Source organism: Maniola jurtina, chromosome 21 (genome assembly GCF_905333055.1).
Source record: "Maniola jurtina chromosome 21, ilManJurt1.1, whole genome shotgun sequence".
NCBI lineage: Eukaryota > Metazoa > Arthropoda > Insecta > Lepidoptera > Nymphalidae > Maniola > Maniola jurtina.
The window spans coordinates 2,028,992-2,045,324 of record NC_060049.1 but is presented as its reverse complement, the minus strand read 5'-3'; the positions used below and the strand labels follow the sequence as shown (position 1 = coordinate 2,045,324).

Genomic DNA, 16,333 nt, shown 5'->3' with positions numbered 1-16,333 from the left:
ACTATGCCACGTGGAGTTTTGCCGTGCGCACCTATTTGGAACACGAGGACTTGTGGAAATGCGTCGATGGAACGGCGACATTCACCAAAAGTGAGGATGTTAAAGCAAGATCGAAAATAATTTTGCTTGTGGATCCGACAAATTATATCCACGTCCAGGAAACTAAAACAGCAGCAGAAGCATGGGACAATTTGAGAAAGGCTTTTGACGACTCGGGCCTGTTGAGAAAGGTAGGTCTCCTAAGAGAGCTCATTACGACAGATCTGGAGAGTTGTGGCAGTTTAGAAAATTATGTTAATAAAGTAATTACATGTGCACACAAGCTCAGAAACATCAACTTCATAGTTGACGACGAGTGGCTCGGAACACTGTTGCTCGCTGGTTTACCAGAGTCTTACCGACCAATGATAATGGCTATGGAGAGCTCAGGTGTGGCTATAACGGCAGATCTAGTTAAGACTAAAATACTGCAAGATGTAAAAACTCCAGACAACTCATCTGTTTTTTTCTCAAATTTTCACAAGGGCAAGTCGAACAAAAGTAAATGTTCAGGGTCTAAAGCGGGGTCTAGCAAGGGTCCCAGGTGCTACAGATGTAATAAATATAATCATATAGCAAAATTCTGCACATTTAACAGCTCAAATCATAAGAATAAGTCTGAAACTAATAATGATTCTTCTTCTAGCTATGTTGCAGCGTTTCCAGCCTCTCCAGACCTAGAGAGCAGATGCTGGTACATTGATTCAGGAGCTGCGATGCACATGACATATCAGAGAGAATGGCTATATGACTTCGGACCCGCTTCAGTGACAAACATTAAAGTAGCCGATAATAAAATATTAGCAGTGAAAGGCTGTGGTAAAGTAAACATAGAAACGTATGATAGTGAGAATAAAGAAAAAATAGGTACAATACAGGTAAAAAATGTTTTATATGTGCCAGATTTAGCTGTCAACTTATTGTCTGTGCGTCAAATCACACAGAATGATTGTCAAGTCAAGTTTAGCAAAGATTGTTGCAAAGTTTATAAAAATTCAAAACTAATTCTCACTGGGTATACAAGAAATAATTTATATGTGGTTCATAATGAAACCTATGCTTTATTATCTTCAGTGCACTTGTGGCATCAAAGGATGGGTCATCTAAATTATTGTGATCTTCAGAAACTTAATGAGTCTACAGAAGGAGCAGATATAGAATCAAGTAAGAAGGAGAATGTGGTCTGTAACACATGCTTAAAAGGTAAACAAACAAGGCAACCGTTCAAACACATAGGCACAAGGGCTTCCGCCCTCCTGGAATTGGTACATTCAGACGTATGCGGGCCAATGGAGGAAAAGTCACTCGGAGGTGCCAGATATTATGTGACATTTGTCGACGATTATTCTAGAAAGGTATTTGTTTACTTTATTCAATCTAAATCTCAAGTACTCGATAAGTTTAAAGAATTTAAGCAATTAGTGGAAAATCAATTAAATGTCAAAATAAAAGCACTTAGATCAGATAATGGAAAAGAGTATGTTAATGAAGCATTTGATAAAATTTGTAGAGAGTCTGGTATAAAACGTCAGTTCAGTATACCCTACACCCCTGAACAGAACGGCATGAGTGAGAGGATGAATCGAACTTTAACTGAACGTGCCAAATGTATGCTTATTAATTCCAGCTTGCCAAAGAAGTTCTGGGCGGAAGCAGTAGCCACTGCTGCATATGTGATCAATCGCTCACCTACTAAGTCTTTACAGTACAAAACACCTGAAGAAATTTGGACTGGAGTCAAACCTAATATCAGTAACATGAAAGTTTTTGGCTGCCGAGCTATGATGCATGTGCCAAAGGAAAAGAGGCTTAAATGGGATAACAAATCAAAGGAGCTTATATTTGTTGGCTATTGCCTGGAATCCAAGGGTTATAGACTGTTTGATAAAGCTGAAGGAAAAATTATGAGGAGCAGGGATGTAGTTTTCCTTGAAGAAAGTGTGAACAAAGATTTTGTTTTATTACCGCTCTCTGAATCTCAAGATGTTAAAAATGATGATAATTTAGATGATACCACAAGCAGCACTGATCATTTTAATAACACGTCCGAGACTGTCATTGAGAATGATAGCACAGTCTGTCGGAGTGATGATGATGAATATGTCCCGGAAGATTCTTCACCCTCAAGTGTCTGCTACAAGCCAATTTCCTTAAGACCCAGAAAGCACCGAGCTATGCCTACCTTTCTCTGTCAGCACGAAATCGAGAACTCGTCAATTGAGCCAGATCCTGAAACGTTAGAGCAGGCTTTGCAAAGTGTAAACTCACAGGAATGGATAAAAGCCATGGATAATGAATATAATTCTTTATTGGAAAACAATACATGGACTCTTACAGAGCTTCCTCCTGGAAAGACTGCGATCCCTTGCAAATGGGTATTTAAAACAAAATTAGACTCAAATGGGAAAGTCTCTAGGTACAAGGCAAGATTGGTTATAAAAGGTTATCAGCAGAGACCATATATAGACTACACAGATGTCTACGCACCTGTGGTGAGGTTAAGTTCCATCAGATACTTGATTGCGACAGCAGCTAAATATCAACTCAAGATAGAACAGCTGGATGCTGTAACAGCTTTTTTACAGGGTGACATAGATGTGGAGCTGTACATGTCACAGCCATCCAGATATGAAAATGGAACAAGGGAAGTTTGTAAACTAAAGAAATCAATATATGGATTAAAGCAAGCTAGTAGAACTTGGAATAAAAAGTTGGACAATTTTTTGAATAGTATTGGATTTTCAAAATCAAAGATAGATCCCTGTGTATATTATAAACATGAAAATGAAGTCATTATGTTTTTAACAGTATATGTTGATGATATTCTATTGTTTCACAATTGTCAAGAGTCAGCAAACATAATAAAAGTGAAAATGATGAATAACTTCAAGATGAAAGAGCTTGGAATTGCTAGTTGTTATGTTGGACTTCGTATTACATACCATTCTAATGGTATAGCTATAGATCAGAGTAAATACATAGAAAGTACATTAAAACGTTTTAGTATGGAGCAATGCAACTCAGTTGGAACTCCTATGGAACCAAATATCAAGTTTTCAAGTTGTGAAGTGGTGACAAATATACCTTATCAAGAAGCCACTGGCTGCTTGCTGTACATTTCGCAGGGTACACGGCCTGATATTTGCTATGCAGTACATACATTGTGTCGTTATAACAGTTCACCTACAGCAGAGCATTGGAATGCTATAAAGAGGTTATTTCGATACCTACAAGGCACTAAGGATCTACAACTCTTTTATAAAAATAATGTTGATGAAGAAATCACTGGATATTCTGACTCTGATTGGGCCTCATCCTCTGAAGACAGAAAATCATGTACGGGATACATTTTTAATTTTCAGAGTGCAGCTATATCATGGAATTCGAAGAGGCAGCACACTGTTGCTTTGTCAACCACTGAGGCGGAATACATGGCGCTCTCAGCTGCCACTCAAGAAGCTATGTGGCTGAGACAGTTGCACTACGAACTGTGGCCTTCTATAAAGGTTACAGCTTTAACTTTGTATTGTGATAATCAAAGTGCCATTAAACTTGCAGGTTCCTGTAGTTATCATGCTCGAAGTAAACATATTGATGTTCGTCACCACTACCTGAGGGACAAAGTTGAACATGGTGAAATCAAGCTTGAATATGTGGGCACGGACTCAATGATTGCTGACTGTCTAACCAAAGCTCTCCCGAAGCCAAAACATGAACGTTTCCTGAAAGCTATGGGTATGCGACATGCGTTCAAGGGAGGATGTTAAAATATGAACGCATTCTATGCTTTTCTCTGTGACATGTCATCGTGTATTATGTTCTGTGGCTACCATTGTAACTACTTCTCTCTGTGTGTGGCACCGAAATAAAAAGGCTGTCTGTTTTATACCAAAGTTTTATTTCATCTTAAATATCAAGTAAATTCCAAATAGCAGTTCAGTTTTTCAGTTTATTATATCAATTCGTAAGTCTGATTGTTTCTACGCCCTGGAGCAAAATGTCGTGTGGTCTGTCTGGAACAAAGATGCGGGCGTGTGCTGACACAGGCTCGGATTGCCCTCCAAAAACCCTCTGCCAGAAGTCTCGCACCCCCTGGGGAGCAAGCCCAGGTTCTTGTTGGGCCATTATGCGGACAATAAGAGTCCAGAGGCTACAAAGAGCCCGTCTGGTCCCTGTACCAATACGTTGCTCTGTTGCGCCTGCACAAAATACTGCGTTGTAGACGATCCTTATTTTCAGCGATATCCACTACAAACTTGAACAGTAGCACGCCACCCACTGTGCCTGCTACTGCACAAGCTGTGATCGCTAGCGTTTGTTTAAACCAGCCCATTAATCTCTCACCTCCGCAGATGCTGATTAGCCTGCCGAGACCGTCCTTGAAGGAAAGGGGAGACACTATTACGACGGGTCCCATAATATAAATAAAATAAAATATTAAACCATTTTTGATTGATCAATTCCACGAACTCATCTTTATTTCAGTGGTTATATTATTTATTCTCTCCACATGTTGATTCGTGTTTTTTTAACGTTAGCTGTCAAAATATCATGAGGTCATTGATCCGCATGAATCCGCATTTAAAGGAGAGAATTCTGTTAAAATTATTAATTACGTAGATTATAAACGTATTGAGTATTATTTAAAATTTATTGTTCTTACCAATTGACCTTGATTTTCAATAATTTTAATGATTTCGGGCCTCATATCTCCAACAATGTAATATTACTCATTTTCTTCTATCACAGAAGCACATTTTAAACAATGCAACATGTTTATTTTGTAAACTGAAAGATAACATTAGGTATATCGACATATAGGTAGGTCGATAAAGGGATTAATACTCCTGTAGCTATAGCTCTAGCTTTAGTACGATTACATGAATGTGTTTTTAGCTATTTCTGACCCCAAAAAGATTTCACGATTGAGAGCGCAAGTACAATCCAGAGAATTGAAAGACATGTGTTGGCTGACTGTTTGCTAAACGAGTGCGCCTTCAGTTGCTCGAATTTGAAGGTCCTCCGGGTTCGATGTTACAAAAAAATGTAAATATTTTTGAAGAACCTGCTTGATCTTTCATATTAGTTTTGTGTTTATGTGTGTTCAAATGTTCATTTATGTCAGAAAAGCCTTTGTTTGCGATCGAAATATTTGTTGAACAAATTGTACAGAAAGCCTACCAATCATTTACCTTTGCACACCTGACTGCTTCACCCCACAACGTTTTTGGTAAACCTGTAGCAATCAATAGTGTTCCAGCTCTGTTATAGATACTTCGATTCAATCTTTCGGCAACACCGTTTGACTGCGGACTATACGGAGGAGTACGGGTAATTGTATACTTACCCTTTTCTTTATTTTCTTCTGTATTTTCTCATTTTTAAATTCACCTCCATTATCTGATCTTATATTCTTGGCCTTTTTTTAACATTGGAAAATTTATTTTGCAAATCGTTTTAAAGTTTTACTTGTTGTAACGTTTGTTCTTCACTGTTTTATATTATCACTAATTTTCGGAGCACTCAGTCACTTTGCCTAATCGTTTTATATTGATCAAAATGCACCTTTGTTGTGTTTTCTTAATATTTTTTACGGAGTTGATGTTTACCGTGGCACTATGGCGCCTCCATTTTAGATAATAATCTTAGTAAATTAATTCTGAAGAATTTTCACCTCACTAAGATTATATGGGTGTTGGATATGGTGGATATGGGTGTTGGATTTTCTTCACGCACGACCTCTGGTAAACACGGCGATATTTTGGTATCAAAGTATCTTTCTCTAGAATTATTCATTTCATCCGCTAATTGTAACATTTTCCTGCAACGTTTTTTACAACCTTGAAGCATTTTGGTAAACGCCGGGTATACGGGTGGTTGCCTTTCTGTACATTTTTTAAATAGGGCCAAAAACGGAAACATCTGCCGGTTGAGTAATGCGGGTAGTGTTAGGATAAAGTGCAATCAGCTCTATGCCTAGTTCCTTGCACGCTAAGCTAAGCTGTAATGTAATGTGGCTCTTGTGGCCATCAATAAATAAGATGACTGGTTTTGGTATATTATGTTCTGTAAGATAGGGAGCAAATATTTCTGTTATAAACTGATTGAACACGTCAGCTGTCATCCACCCTGTACCTGTATCACTTCGACCGCTTCCCCATTTTGGCGGCACCGAAGATGCAATCCTATCGGGCAATCGCTTATAAGGGAATACTATTAATGGAGGGCATGTCATGCCGTTAGCAGAGAAAGTAAAGAGAACAGTGACGTTTTCCTTGGGATTTCCCTGCTGTACAGCAAATACATTTTTGTCCCCTTTAGCAGCAATAACACGCCCAGTTGAAGGACACGTCTGGAAGCCCGTCTCGTCTGCATTAAAAATCCGACGAGGATCCTCAATGACATTTAAAAGATTTTCATTTGTAAGGTAGCTCCTTATTTCTTCAAACCATTTCTTGACGAAATTGACTTATGCCCGGTTTCTGAACTCGCCAGTTATGTTCTCATTAGCTATTGATTCAATAAAGTTATGTGTAGGATAAACGTCAGTTAACTGTCCATGCGTTTCTGAATACCCAACCATCCGTTCAATAACTATGAAACCGATAACCACTTTCTTATTCTGTCGCTAGATGGGTCTGTAACAGAGATCAAGTTTGAAATGCATATCATTCTTTTATTTTATCATCAATACTAGTTGGATTATTATAAGTTTTTTTTTTCTATGCTAAATACGTGGCTTAACACAGTTTTGGTAATAAATTATACTAACTCGTTATTTATCAGCAGATGTAGGTATGATTTATGAACGACAACTAAGATACAAACCACTCTTGACACGGTGGTTTTGTGAACATTAATATCATCACCAATTACTACTTGGAATGTACCTGTAGCATAAAATCGTAGTGCAATCAAAATTTGTTCCAACACAGACAGTGTATATTTGCGATGCGTCACGGGAGCCAGAGCAGGGCTAATCATATCACTTATGTGCTCCACAGTGTTCTTATTAAAACGATATTTTACTTTAAATTCATCTTCCGTAAACATTTCGAAAGGATTCCTCCTAGATCTCAAGTTTCTAGGTACTGATATTTGATGAAAAAACTCAAGTACTTCCATATCAGACTCTGAAGAGCTACTCGTATTCATTATTGTAATATTTATCAATTTCTCTTTTCAATAAAATTAGTAAACTAACGAACAAATACTTTTTAACCTAAAAATACACAAACCATTAACCAGATGAAACGTCAAATAACTTTATGGAATCGATAAACGGCGCACATTGGTCAGTTAAGTTAATCTAGGTTTAAACGGAGTTTATCTTGCATTACGTTGTTCAGAAACGCACTGTCTCGAGTTATCGGACCAATAGTGCTATTGAACAGATAAACCGTCGTTAAAAGTACCTCAGAAACCCGGCATTATTGACGAAAGGCGTTTCTCTCGGATTGTCCGTTAAAAAATTTTGGGCGGTGTCTAGTACATCATCTGCTTTTCTTTGAAAGCCTTTGCGGGCCATTTTAATAAGCCATTCTTCAATGGAATTTTCTTCTTCTTTCGTCAAATAAGGTGTCGAACCACATCCAGACTTTGAAGTTGGGTTTTTTAATTTAAATTGTAAAGTAGCTCTTGGAATGCAATATTGTTTTGCAACTGCTCTTAAAGACATTGTTTTACTATGAATTTTTTCTAATGCTTCATCTAGGGCTTCTTTGGTATAGTGGGGCGTTTTTTGCATGGTTCTTTGTTTTAATCTAATGAAAAACAATTTAAAAATCAAATCTTTTATCCCTGGTAAATGGTGGTAGATTATAATCATAAAATTTAAAATTTTATTCAGAAAGTAATAATACAGATTTTCACAAATGTTAAAAATACTTAAATATAAAAATTATAAAACAAAAATATCATCCAAATCACTGTAACGAGGCAGGGTGCCCAGAACGCTGGCTGCGTTACCTCGTTGAATGGCCAGACTAAAAATTAGTGGTTTTGTTAAAATTAAATAAGCTAATAATAATATAGTTATTGGCCTGGCCCTTCTTTTTATATGGTGAAATTAGACAAATAACATAGTACTTGGCCTAGGCCAATAACTATTCACATATCTTTAAATTTGATGAGGATTTAGTAGGCACCGTAATATCGAAAAATAAATGTAAATTGTTTTTTATCATCAGTTTTTTTTCAGTTTAGAAGTATACAGTAACGGCGTGTCCAAACATAGCGCTGCGAGTGCGCGGCAGCAACACGCGGCAATCGCGAGACACAGCTCTGATGCGCGACTAGTGTAGACATCCCAGAAATGTGTGCGCGGCAATACTGCGCGGCATGTCCTAGACACGCTGTGCTCTCAGTTTGCATTCGATCCAAAATGAAAGCGGCCGCGTGTGTTGTAGCTCTACTTATTATTCGAAAATTACGCAGAAGGAAGAGACTGAAAAAAACAAGGCAATGCTGGATACGACCACTTTTCCAACAGAGGGTAAAGAATTTGAAAGTGATTAATTATGAAATCCACTATCGAACAACACAGTTTTTAAGATTGACCTTGGAAGAATTTGAACATATACATACACTGGTGGAACCATTTATTAAAAAAACTGATACACACTGGCGTGTAGCAATAACGACGAAAGAGAGACTCGCAATAACTTTGCGATATTTGGCCACAGGAGACTCATATACTAGTCTACAATATATATTTCACGTGTCAAAGCAAACAATCTCAAAAATAGTCCCAGAGGTGTGCGATGCCCTAGTGAAAGCTCTGAAGGATGTGATAAAGGTAAAAAAGAACAACTTTATTACTTACATTATTTTTATTAAGTTTTTAATCAATCATAAATATGTGCATGTTTAATGTGCAGACAATAAAAATGAAACAATCACTATTTAATTATAAACTATTCTCAGTATTCAAATCGTTAATCAATTGTGTAAGTCCGGATCCCATACTAGAGTCACTAGAGGATGCCGTATTGGAGATATCGGTATAATGTGTAGTAAAATAACCTGGTCTTCTTTCATCGTTTTCTTGAATTGTAGACTGATTGAGTTGGTTTATACATGCCATATCAGCGTCAAATATTATAGTATTTATGGAATGTTTTACTCTTGCTAAGGTTATGGGATCGTATTTTCTCAACTCTGCCGCTACGTGCATGCCAAAAGCAACGTATAAATCGTTGCTGTTATCGCTTTGTTTTCGCATTTCTTCCAATGCATCTTCTAACATTTTATTCTCGGCATCATACTCCGGATCTTCGTGTGTTCTCTTTGTTGGCTTCCTTTTAGTTGGAATCGTAGATGCAGTATTCATGTTAGTCGTATTTAGTTCTGAAGTGCCTTGTTCTGTAGCGCTTTGTTCTGTAGCGCCTTGTTCTGTAGCGCCTTGTTCTGTATTATGTGACTGCGACGATGAGCCACAATCCTGTAATCAAAACAACGATTTTTAGTTGTGTTTGTAGAATATAGGTATAGTCTTTGGGATTTAAGAAGTGTCTCCGTTTCAGCTAGGACTAAAATGCTTTCGTATGATGTCCGACTGTTTTCATTTATATCTGTCGTAGAATGTCGTAGTTAGATTTCCACGCGATTCTTTGAGGTTACCCACCCCCACCCGTGTTAAGATAAATTTCGCATTTTTTTAATGTGAACTTTATATTTTTCAGTTACCAGTATCGGAACAAGATTGGAAGATAGTCTCTAAAGAATTCGAGGAAAAATGGAATTTCCCACATGTCATCGGTGCTTTGGACGGAAAACATATAACTATTCAGGCTCCTTTTAGAAGCGGCACCGAGTATTACAATTATAAAAAATATTTTAGTATTGTACTTTTAGCATTAGTAGACTCAAATTACAATTTTATGTACGTTAACGTTGGAAGTCAAGGTCGAATATCAGATGGAGGCGTTTTTAAACATTGTGAATTGTACCGAAAGTTAGAAAATAATCAACTTAATGTACCAGCACCAGAAATTTTAAATATACCCTACACAACAAAAGTACCCTATGTCATATTAGGAGATCAAGCTTTTGCTTTAACTAAATATATGTTGACACCTTTTGCAGGAATTCATTCAAAAGGGTCTAAAGAACGGATTTTTAACTACAGACTATCGAGAGCACGTAGAGTAGTTGAAAATGCTTTTGGTATTTTGGCGTCTAAATTTAGAGTACTGAGAAATGCAATTATGTTAAACCCAACATCAGCTAAAAAGGTAGTTCTAGCTGCTGTTCACTTGCATAATTTTCTTCGAAACAGCTCTTCAATAACAACCTCTAATAACTCAATGAATGAATCAGTTACTTTAACACCGAACGAATGTATAGGTGGCACTCCAACCGATATTCGTAATTTTTTGGCAGAACATTTTATGGCAAACGGGTCGATTATTTGGCAAGATAGATATTAAATAATTTTCAATTTCAATTTCAAAGCCTTTATTTACTCCTTATCTTATCTTAATTCTAATTATTTACATATTATTTTTTAAGTTATTTACATTTTATATCTAGTATTAATTTAATGTTAGTAAGTATTTCTCTATTAGTATTTTTGATTGCTATGGTGAGCGTATGAAGTGTGTGTGTGTTTGTATGTGTGTGTGTGTGTGTGTTTGTATGTGTGTGTGTGTATCTGAATGTATACTTGTGTGTATGTGAATACGAGTGTTTGTTAGTAAGTTAGTAAAACTTAGTATATTTTTTTTTTTTTTTTTTTTTTATAGTCAATAATAATTTATTGACTATAAAAAAGCGTTCGATACAATTTTCCATACATGCATATGGGATGCCCTCAAAGACTGCAAAATAAATAGTAATTATATAAATATAATAAAGGATATTTATAAAAGGAGTAAAAGTAGAGTAAAGTTGGAAACATTTGGACCGCCATTTGAAATAAATAGAGGCGTCAAACAAGGAGATCCTCTTTCTCCAAAAATATTTATAGCAGTATTAGAATCAATTTTCAAAACTCTACATTGGGAAAATTTGGGCATAAAAATCAAAGGTTCCTCTCTAACACACTTAAGATTTGCAGATGATCTAGTGATTTTCGCCGAAAATAGTAGGGACATGCAATACATGGTAAAGACTCTACATGAAGCCAGCCTAAGATTCGGCTTGGAAATGAACGAAGGGAAAACAAAAGTTATGACAAACGCAAACCAATTCCCCATTTATGTAGGCGAAAACATCCTAGAGTATGTGGAAAAATACACCTACCTAGGAAAACAAATATCTTTTAAGCCACATTGTAATACCGAAGAGGTGGAAAGAAGAATAACAATGGCCTGGAATAAGTACTGGTCGATGAAAGAAATTTTTAAAAATCGATTGCCAGTAACTCTCAAAAAAATTGCCATGGACTCTTGCGTGCTCCCGTGCCTTACCTACGGCGCTCAAACCTGGGTTTTTACCAAAAATATAAAAAACAAAATAAGAGTATGTCAACGAGCTATGGAGCGCAGTCTCTTAAATATTAAAAAAATTCAAAAATTTAAGGCATCAGATATAAGAGAAGAAACAAATATGATAGATTTCCTAAAACATGCTCTCTCATTAAAATGGAAATGGGCCGGCCATATTGCGAGACTGCAGGACGAGAGATGGACTGAAAAAGTCACTACGTGGATCGGACCTCAAGGCAAAAGAAGACGTGGAAGACCTAACTCTAGATGGGAAGATGATATCATATCCGTTGCGGGCAGAGACTGGAAGGAGTTGGCAAAAAACAGGAAAAACTGGTCAGTTTTGGAGGAGGCCTACACCCAAGAGGGTTTCTCATCTTCACACTAACAGATATATATGGATACTAATAAACATGTAAACATAATTTAAAAAAAAAATTAAGTAGAAAGAGATAGAATAATAGAGCGATAAATTACAGAATAAGAATAATAGTAAAAGAAATTAAATTGAAAATCATTTGAAATACATTCAATAATAAATAATAATTATACTCTCTATTGTACTACTCTATTGTATGTTTCATGTTATTTGACATAGATGAATTGATTTGTTGTAATGTAATTTGACATAGATAAATTGAATTGTTGTAATGTAATTTGACATAGAAAAATTTTTGTTTATAAAAAGAATGTAAATTATTGTAAGATTAGTAATCAATTTTAGTGTACATATTATAAACAGTAATTACTGAATAGGAATAATTAATAAGACTTAGTAAAATAAATTGAATTAAAATGTAATTTTTAAACAACATCAATAATAACTTTAGGTACACTACTTTATATTATTTTTAAAAATGTAATTTAGTTTTTGTAATTTTTTTTTGTTTATCTAAAAATGTAAACTACTGTAAGATAAGTTATAATTGCTTAATATGATGTTGTTCATAATGACTAGTATATAATTATATTGTAAAATAACCAAATGTGAAATGAAGAGAGAAAATAAAAGGCTTATTATTATTATCAGTATATTTTATTTAATATTATATTCTTCTTTCTTAGATAAGGATCCCTCTTGGGTATAGGCCTCCTCCAGCTGGTGCCATTTTTTTCTGTCTTTGGCACTTTCAAGCCAATTTATTCCTGCTATTTGTACAATATCGTTCGACCAGCGCGCCTTCGGTCTACCAATTTTTCTTTTGCCTGCTGGACCTGGCCAAGTAGAGATTTTTCCTGTCCATCTTTCATCTGTAAATCTCGATACATGACCAGCCCACTTCCATTTCAGTTTTAAGGCATGTTTCAAGGCGTCTGTAAGTTTTGTCTTCTTTCGTATGTCTTCACTTCTCACTTTATGTATTTTTCGCAGATTAAGTATGCTCCTTTCCATCGCCCTTTGGCAAGTTACTATTTTTCTTTTGATGCTCTTTGTGTGGACCCATGTTTGGCTGGCGTAGGTGAGGCATGGTAGGATGCATGTATCTATGACTGCTCTTTTAAGATGTACTGGGTAAGCTCCTTTCATTATTTCTTTTTGTGCCCAGTACTTGTTCCAGCTTATGTTAATCCGTCTGTCTACTTCCTCTTCTGCACTTGTAATGCTGAAGGAGACTTGTTTGCCAAGATATAGATAGGAGCGTACGTATTCTAGTTCAATGTTGTTCAAAAGTATTCTATTTTGTGAACTGTTTGTCATTATCTTGGTTTTACTTAAATTCATTTCTAGTCCTACTTTTCTACTTTCTATATCTAAGGTTCTTATCATTTTTTCTAGTTTCCTACTGTGGTCTGCAAAGATCGCGATGTCATCTGCAAACCTTAGGTGACTAAGATATTTGCCGGATATATTGATGCCTTCTTTTCTCCAGTCTAGATTGCTGATTACGTTTTCAAGGACTGCAATAAACAGTTTTGGAGATATTGGATCACCTTGTCTAACACCTCTTGATATATTTATTTCTTCCCCGCAGAATTCTAGTTTCACCTTGCTTTTGCTATTCATGTATATGTTCTTCAATATATTTATATATTGTTTGTTTATTTTACACTTAGTTAGCGCCTTCCAGATGGAAATATGTGATATGCTGTCAAATAAATGCCTTTGTGTAATCTATGAAGGCGATGTAAAGCGGTTTTTGAAATTCTCTGTATTTTTCAATAGTCTGCTCCATTACATGAATATGGTCAATAGTACTGAACCCTGAGCGGAAACCGGCTTGCTCTACAGATTGAAAGCTGTCAATTTGTGGACCGATCCTGCTTGAAAGGATGGATGTGAATAGTTTATAGATGCTTGACAAAAGACTAATCGGTCGGTAGTTTGATATATCGAGAGGGTTACCCTTTTTGTAAAGGAGAATGATTTCAGAAGAGGTCCATTGTGAAGGTACTTGTCCTGTGTTTATTATCATATTGAACAGTAATGTTAAGGGAGAAGTAAGCTGGCGCGCTGCGATTTTTATTAATTCATTTTGTATATTGTCCGGTCCTGCGCTTTTTTCATTCTTAAGAGATTTAATGTGGTCTAATGTTTCAATTTCGTTTATTGGCATCACTTCATCCATTTCTTCTTCTTCTTCGTGAACATCTTCGATTTCATGACTCGTGTAACTTTTGTCTTCTGGTCGTTTCGAGTACAACTCTTTATAAAATTGTGTAGCACAATCCATCAGGTCAGTCCTGGTTTTTACTTCCTTTGAACCTGAGTTCAGAGCTTGGATCCAGTTCTTGTGAGTTTTTAATTCCTTTTGGGCTCTTTTATAACTTCTATATTTAACCAAGTTTTTTTCAATGATGTTTCTCCTGTAAGCCTCATAGTCATTTCTTATTGCTCTGTTTGTACTTTTGAATATATCACTTAATTCTTTTCTCGTATTTTTATCCTTGTGTTTAATAAGTAAAAGGTCTGTGCGTCTTTTTATAAGCGCCTTTGTTTCTTGTTTTAAAATATCTTTTCTCTTTTTGTTTTGTTTTGTTTTGGGATCTAGACTTGTTTTGATTGCGTAATTAATTATTAAATAATTACGTTATGAGAAACTAGATGACGCCCGCGACTTCGTCCGCGTGAATTTATTTTTTAAAATCCCTCGGGAACTCTTTGATTTTCCGGGATAAAAAGTAGCCTATGTCACTCTCCAGGTCCTCAGCTATACCTATGCAAAAAATCACGTCGATCCGTAACTCTGTTGCGGCGTGATTGAAGGACAAACCAACAAACACACTTTCGCATTTATAATATTAGTATGGTTATACATGAATGTATGTATGAAATTAGCGTACTTACCACTGTGTCAATAGGATTACCCCTATCATGCAAAAAGTGGAAAGATTCGTAGGCAAACCATTTAGACTTGTAGGCCTTGTTTCTATCTGTAACAATAAAAGTGTCAATTCTGTTATATCCATCTGCTTGTGAGAAATACTTTCCTAAACATGTGTGTATAAACTCACGACCATCAGTCTAGTTTACCAGCTGATCAGACCGTTAAACATATTTTACAACGGTCACATATTTTAACCAAAATATTTCGATGATGATTATACGTATTTCGAAAATTATTCAATCTACGTAATTGCATTAATTCATTGATTTATTAAAAACATTCATTCAATGATTTTGCGCTCTAAGAAATGTCAAACTCAATCGGTTTGCCATAATTATTTATATTTTGGGTCGTGCATGAAAAAACGTACTATACTTAGTTGAGCATTACAAACGTGCGAACTGCGTACGAACCATATTACTATCATTACCTGCTATAGTTCTTGCAATTCACGAGGGCGGGTGGCTCATGGTTGTGTGTGTATCGTATCTGTATAAGTGTGAGCGAGCGCAATGCATGCGCCTGACCGCTCTCACCTAGGCTCCGACAGGCACGCACACTTACACAATTATACATGTACACGACGTAACCACAAATAAAGCTCACTCGGTTACGTAAATTCCAAGAACTACATATACCACAGTATACATTTAACTTAGATACCTATATGTAAGTAGAATAGAATCTTTTGTTACAAGTACTTCATTTTGTTATTGTTTGCTGTAGGAGTACTTATTGTCATTTCATCAATATCATTAAATAAAAGATTAAACTTACCCGAACCAGTAATGTTACTCGTTTTTTCTCTGTTTCTCTCCCTTCTGTATGAGCTTAAAAGACTTTTCATTTTGGTTTTTAGAACTGCTTTCGGTTGCTCGAAATTTTTTGCGATTTCATCCCACATGTCTTCTCTTAAATTATTGTTATGATATTCTTTGCGCCTGGTGTCCCATAATGCATTAAATGAACCATATATTTCAATAAGTCGAATTGCCGTTTCGTTATCCATCGTTTACGTCCACACACCTTCACTGACGAACGAACACTACGCGCGCGGCAACCTCGTTCGCGCGCGGCAGCAACACGCGGCATTCGTGCGCGGCGGCCGTCCAAACACAGCGCGGAAATCGCGCGCGGCATGCCGCTCACGATTGCCGCGCTATGTTTGGACACGCCTTAATTGACATGAGTGGCCAACTACTGTATACTTTGCAAATTATTGATACAGTAATTGGCCACAATAGTTTTTTTAGGTTATGTTATCATGTTTATATTTTTCAGTTCAAATAGGCTTAGAATGCTTAACATACTTCATATTTTGAAGACTGTAATAGACTGAAGAAAGTAAATAATATACAAAATATATCAAAAAAGTCAGCACTCTTAATAATTTTTTAACAAATTTACCTGTTTGCGTACCGACGCGAGGAAATCACCGATTAGAAAAGGACAAATCCAACTAGCGGCGTTTTGACAAAACTTTTCGGCAGTCAATAACTGTGTTGCCATAGTGTATTTTTTAATTTACTATTCAAATAC

At 36.2% G+C, this 16,333-nt stretch overlaps 1 protein-coding gene across 2 annotated transcripts; it reads left to right on the top strand.

Annotated features, from left to right (window-relative positions):
• The first annotated feature begins 8,253 nt into the window (after positions 1 to 8,253).
• LOC123876347 (putative nuclease HARBI1) lies at positions 8,254 to 14,552 on the top strand. Of its 2 annotated transcripts, none has more exons than XM_045922574.1 (3): positions 8,254 to 8,836; positions 9,723 to 10,469; positions 14,489 to 14,552. In XM_045922574.1, the coding sequence occupies exons 1-2, from the start codon at positions 8,354 to 8,356 to the stop codon at positions 10,467 to 10,469; spliced, it is 1,230 nt and encodes a 409-aa protein (XP_045778530.1). In that variant the 5' UTR covers positions 8,254 to 8,353; the 3' UTR covers positions 14,489 to 14,552. The 2 variants fall into 2 exon arrangements, with proteins under 2 accessions (XP_045778530.1, XP_045778529.1); XM_045922573.1 differs by having other exon boundaries at positions 9,723 to 10,474; positions 14,494 to 14,552.
• Positions 14,553 to 16,333: the final 1,781 nt, after the last annotated feature.

What these genes read in the sequence shown, in the direction of transcription:
- LOC123876347 (XM_045922574.1), top strand. Translation starts at nt 8,354, where the DNA reads ATGTGTGCGCGGCAATACTGCGCGGCATGTCCTAGACACGCTGTGCTC. An exon ending in CTCTGAAGGATGTGATAAAG is followed by an intron (nt 8,837 to 9,722) that starts GTAAAAAAGAAC and finishes TATATTTTTCAG; the next exon opens with TTACCAGTATCGGAACAAGA.